This window comes from Acanthisitta chloris, unplaced genomic scaffold, assembly GCF_000695815.1.
Source record: "Acanthisitta chloris isolate BGI_N310 unplaced genomic scaffold, ASM69581v1 scaffold25842, whole genome shotgun sequence".
Taxonomy (NCBI): Eukaryota; Metazoa; Chordata; class Aves; order Passeriformes; family Acanthisittidae; genus Acanthisitta; species Acanthisitta chloris.
This window is the reverse complement of record NW_008660263.1, coordinates 136,102-141,643: the sequence shown is the minus strand read 5'-3', so window position 1 is coordinate 141,643 and position 5,542 is coordinate 136,102. Positions and strand designations below refer to the sequence as shown.

Genomic DNA, 5,542 nt, shown 5'->3' with positions numbered 1-5,542 from the left:
ACATCACCCGTGGGGTTCTGGGGGCACATCACCCGTGGGGTTTGGGGTCACATCACCCGTGGGGTGCTGGGCACGCTGGGGACAAGCTGCCACCCCCCCAAGCACTGGGGCTCTGGTGTTCGTTTCGTGGTGGGTGTTCAGCGTTTCACATGGCTCCACGTGGCTGCATGTCCAGCTGTAGCCACACATACATAAACTCAGTGCCTGCCTGATTTGGCCTCTTGTTTTATGGGCTGTCATCTCCCTTCTGTGTCTTCCAGCAGTGTTTCTTCCATACAATTTTATTTCTAATATAATTTTTACACTTTAAAAGATACCGAGCAGGGTTTACCTAACTGGTATCCTAGCACAGCGTGATACGGGTATGTACTTTTGAAATGTCCTGTTTGTGTTTGCATTACACAGTTTTTATATAGATGTATTTTATCATTTTAATAAACACAATAAAATTTTATTTTGCAGTCACTGCATGTAATGGAACACAGCCTCATTTTTTTTGCAGCACCAGCGGGTACTTCTAGATGATCTACATTTATATGGTTATTTTCCTGCCAGAGGATCTCAAATCATTTTATAGACTTCATTTACTACTAATGTGTAGCCACTTCATGAGTGGGATGTGGCAGCGCAGAAACTTTAGGTTGCAGGAAGTTTAACTGGAACTCTCATAATGTTCTTTTTGTTGGAAATGCTTTTTAAAAATACACATATATGTATCATCATAGAACCACAGAATATTAAGGGGTTGGAGTGGACCTTTAAGATATCTAGTCCCAGCCCCCTGCCATGGGCATGGACACCTCCCACTAGACCAGGTTGCTCAAGGCCTCATCCAGCCTGGCCTTGAACACTGCAATATATATATATGTAGTGTCCTGCTGATAATGCATTTTAGTAGTCATACATCCTAGACTTAAATCTCTCAATTTTTAGCAGATACTGACATGCATCCTCTTCAAAAATACGCTCTTCTCAGTCAACTTTGTAAGCACCTAGCCCTTGTGGTACTGAATTTTTAGGAGCCCTCAGACTTTGTCTAGCTGCTGCTGCTAAAGTCACTCATTTCTGCTAGTGAGAGCACACTAAAAAATACAGCTGTTGTCTTGCTTAAAGGAAGGCATCAGGAAGTGATGTAAATTGATGTTGTCTTGCTGTTTTAATGATCTGCCACAAATTGAAAAGCCTGAGCTTGCTTGAGACAGAGTGGCATTGTACAACGTTGTGCAAGGGGCAGAAAGCAGAGTTGGCTTCGTTACAGGGAGGTGATACAGCAGGCATGGAGAAATTGTTGAAAAGGCTGAGAAATGCCTGGAATGATACAAGGCCAAAAACATAGCTGTGTAACCTATATCAGTGCTTGCAGCTAATAAAAGTGAGTAGGTGATTTTATAACACCTGAACAGTATTTTTAGTAGTAAAATCTCATCTCAAAATAATCCTTAAATTCAAAGTGAAATAGCTTCACAGGCTGATCTAGCCACCAGTATTTAATTAGCTTCTGGATGATTATTCTTTCTCAGCATTTATGTTGGTGATTAAAGTTGTGCTGTTTGTAGGCTCTGGTTCTGCAAAAATTGTCATCAGCTCATGAGCAAAGGGCAGATAATAATTGTTAAGTGTGGAAACTTTTTTCACTCTTCTCAGAAACTGCTCCGAGTCATAGCAGCACCTTCACATTTCTGAGAACATCTGAAATTGTGTCTTCCTGCTCACATGTGGCTTTACATCTTCAAGTTCATTTTTTTTTTTTTCTCTGTACGGCATAATCAATGGGTTACCAGATATGTCAGAGCAGATGGGACCTGTGTGGTCCCCACAGCACACAGCCCCACTCTGACAGAGTTCAATCTTTCAGTTTCTCCACCAAATTCATAAGAAGTTTACTTCCTCAACAGTGTGAACCACAGGTGTTGACTGGACTCTGCAGTTTGACTAAATAGCCACTTTCTGAAGCAAAAACTACCATGGAAATTCTGTTCTTTAACAGCTTAATCCCTTATTTGGAAAAATCCATGTGTAGGGTTGGGTAGATACAAAAGGAAGTAAAATATGGGTTTGAATTGTTAAGATGTTTCTATGGCCAAGAAACACTTCACCATGATTTGGTCTGGAGTTTTTTTTTCCCTTACAAAATTGTATCCATCTTCTCAATATTTCACAGTGCTTTTAACTGCTGTGCTGGAAAGTAAGAAAAAAAAGTAGTGAGAACCATATCTTGACTTGGATAGAGGCATTTAGATCTCAAAAAAAGGCCAGGGCAAAGGTTAAAGCTCAGAAGAGCAAGTTACCCTGCAGTTATGCAAACAGAACAGGGGATTTGGTGCTCTCTATTCAATAGATAGTAGAGAGTTTCTCAGTTGTCTGATATTCTTGACAGATTTTTGCAAGTATGTAAAATAATTTAAATGAGAGGAGACACATTTGTATTTGTTTTGTCTGGATGTAAGTTAAGAAAATGTACAAGGTACAAGAGAATGAGAAGACAAGTTTTTAAAACCTTCTTTCAAGTTTTAATGTGGAATTCAGTCTGGAATGGGCAGAGACATAGTGAGGTATGAGTCTGCTAGCACTTTTTCATCATATAAGCATTTTTTATTTTCCCTCCTATATTCAGTCTTTTATAAGCCCAGCACAGACTCTCATGAAAATCAAAAACTGGCAAGGCCATCTTTCCTTCAAGCTCTGAAAAATGTGCAGTAATAAGATCACCTATTAGAAGCAGGTGACGTTTGAAGTCATATATCTAAACTTGCTGGAGGGAAGACATTCAGGTTAAGAAAAGACAGAGGGGCCAGGGCTTGGAAGACTTTGTGCTCTGCAGTTATCTGCTCTGATGCTAATTTTCTTTTGAATTATTATCATTGATGCACTTCTCATTCTACCTAGGCCCCAATGAGAGATGCAACATGTAAAAAGCATGGAAGAAAGGGATGCAAAACCCTCATGAGTTGCATTAGCTGGCAGTGCTGACCTGCTCTATCTTTCTCCAGTAGTGCTGGGCATTTGAGGATGTCTGCACTGTATGGCACAGATATTTGTGGGATCAGGAGATTGCCTCCAAAATTGTTTTTTTGCTGGCTCAAACCTGTGTTATAATGTTTTGTTCACTAGGTGCAAAAAAGTCAGTTTACTCTGTTTGATGCATCAAAGTTTGTATCTCTCCCCTTGCCAATAGATAGTTTGAAATTTGCCTATTTTGATTTTGCTCATGGTAGAAATGCTGGAGTAGGAAACAAAGTCGGTTTGTGATGCATTATAATGCTTTATGATGCATTGAAGTTTGTATCTCTACCCTTTCCAATGGACATTTTACTCCAGCTGTGTTAAATTAAAATAAAGCAAGTTGATCTTTCGGTAAAGTTTGGATAAACTAATTGCATCTATTTCCTGTATAGGTGATTGGACATCCCAAGTACCAAGAATCCAAAAGAATTGCAATCTTCCTGAGCATGCCAGATGAAATCCAGACAGAAGAAATTATTAAGGACATTTTTAAGCAAGGCAAAGAGTGTTTCATCCCCCGTTACAAGCCTCAGAGCAATCACATGGACATGCTGAAGTTGTCATCAGCTGAAGACATTTCTTCACTTGCTTTGACATCATGGAATATTCTTCAGCCCAGTGATGATGACAGTGGAAGAGAGGAAGCTCTTGCTGGTGGTGAGTATCTTTCTCCTGCATTGTGGGGTAGTTGAGCAAGAGTACCTTGGAGGGCAGTAGGAAATACTCTGATAGCAAGAGTGAAATGAAATGTTACACTTGGGTTTTATATGTTGTAGAGAGATGCTCCTTTCCCTTGCCTGTTTTTCTCTACCCTGTGCCACTCCTGCGACATGCCAGCAGGACAGGAGCAAGACTGCACCGTTGATCCAGCTGAAAGAAAACTCAACCCTCCAGATGAATCATTTTCCTGGTCTGATTCATAGCCACCCTCAGTGCAGTCTCAGCAAGATTAACGTAGAGGCTTGTCAAGGAGACAGGGACTTGCCAGGGGTAGCCTAGGCTGCTATTGAAAGTCATGGGGATTCACAGGTTTAGGATGCACTCTGTGAACTTTAGTTTTCACTGCCTGAAAGGTTGGGAACTTTTCAGGTGAAGCCTGTAGACTGACATGAGAATTTTCTGAAATCTTTGATCCTGCAAATTGTATTATGTGGGGGAATCACAGTGCTGATGTGGAGCTGCCCATGTAGAACACCTCTCTGGACTGAGACTCAGACTGAAAGTAAAAGTACTTTCTTGTAGGCCTGGATGAATATTGCAAAGTCTTTTTCATCATTGTTCTCTCATATTTTTATTTTTATCTTACAATGCTGTCTCAGACATTGGATTCTTCATAAATTGAAAAGTTACAAGTTCATTTAGATCTAGCCTGGTGTATGTGTGTTTTGATCCCCAAATAACCTCTCTCTCTTACCCTGAAATTCCCCTCAGCTCCTACAAACTTGTAAACAAACTTATTTTTTCTGTGTTTGCATTCATTAGCTACATTTTTTTTGTAAACACTTCAATATCTTCCTGAAACATCTGCAGAAATGTTTAATCTTATTAAGGGAAAACTCATGTTCAACTCATGCTTGAAACCTCAGTCTGGGAAAATTTTGTGTAGGTGGAAATTCACCATGTAGGCAGCTTCCACACCTCACAGACTTACCAGCTTTTTAGTGCTTGACAAAGGAACATAACATTTCTATGACTCTGTTTGATTGAACTCGGGCTTCTATTTGCTTTGGGATGCCAATGTACTTTCCCAGAACACTTCACTGTGTTTGTTTCTCTTTTATTTTTTATTACTACCTCTTTCCTAATTCAGAGTCCTTTCTGTGTCCATGTTGTAGCTAGCATGGTATTTCTGTGGTTCCTACAACCATCATCTTTACATTTAATATTTAGTACTGTGACTTTTTTCCTAATTTTTGTCAAAAAAATGTGTATATTGGTGGATTTCGGAGCTTTTGAAGGTAACCTTTAAAATATCCAGTGTTCTGTTGACTGAGCTTAGTTTAGGCACGCAGGACAAGCTTTTGAATTACTGATGAGCTGCTGTTAATTGAATTTAGCAAGTCTGTTGCAGACATCACAGAGTAAACACGATTTTAGGTATGATGGGAGTGAGGACTTCTGGATGTAGAGTGCACTGAGATGTACCTGGGTGCTAGGCAGGAGCACATTTTGGTACCTGTCTGGTTCTGTTTAATTCTCTGCATCAGGGTATGGGTAGAAACTAATGCCAAAAGAGCTACTGCAGTCTACAGAGAGATGCCAAGAGACCAGTTGTAACAACTGGTGTATGTCCATGTCAGCCTTGTTCTGCCTGAAGCTTGATTTGAGTCTGTTTGTACTCACTAACTCGGGAAAAACACCATTTGGATTGGAAGTCAGACCTTGGTCCTTTATCCTTGACAGGTGTTGTAGATTAGAGAATAAGTTTAGGTTTTTTATACTGTTACATGATCAGACACACAGTCTTAATTTGTCCCCACAGAAACACACACTTCATCTCAATATGTCTTTAAATTCCTTTTGCTGTATTTTTTTGTGT

General features: G+C 40.0%; 1 protein-coding gene across 1 annotated transcript in view; it reads left to right on the top strand.

Moving 5' to 3' along the window:
• The first annotated feature begins 3,399 nt into the window (after positions 1 to 3,399).
• Positions 3,400 to 5,542, top strand: part of MTHFS (5,10-methenyltetrahydrofolate synthetase (5-formyltetrahydrofolate cyclo-ligase)) — a 19,374-nt gene continuing 17,231 nt past the window's right edge. Inside the window, exon 1 of the mRNA XM_009069765.1 lies at positions 3,400 to 3,660. Within this exon, the coding sequence (XP_009068013.1) occupies positions 3,450 to 3,660 (211 nt within the window). The 5' untranslated portion in view covers positions 3,400 to 3,449. The remainder of the gene's footprint in view (positions 3,661 to 5,542) is intronic.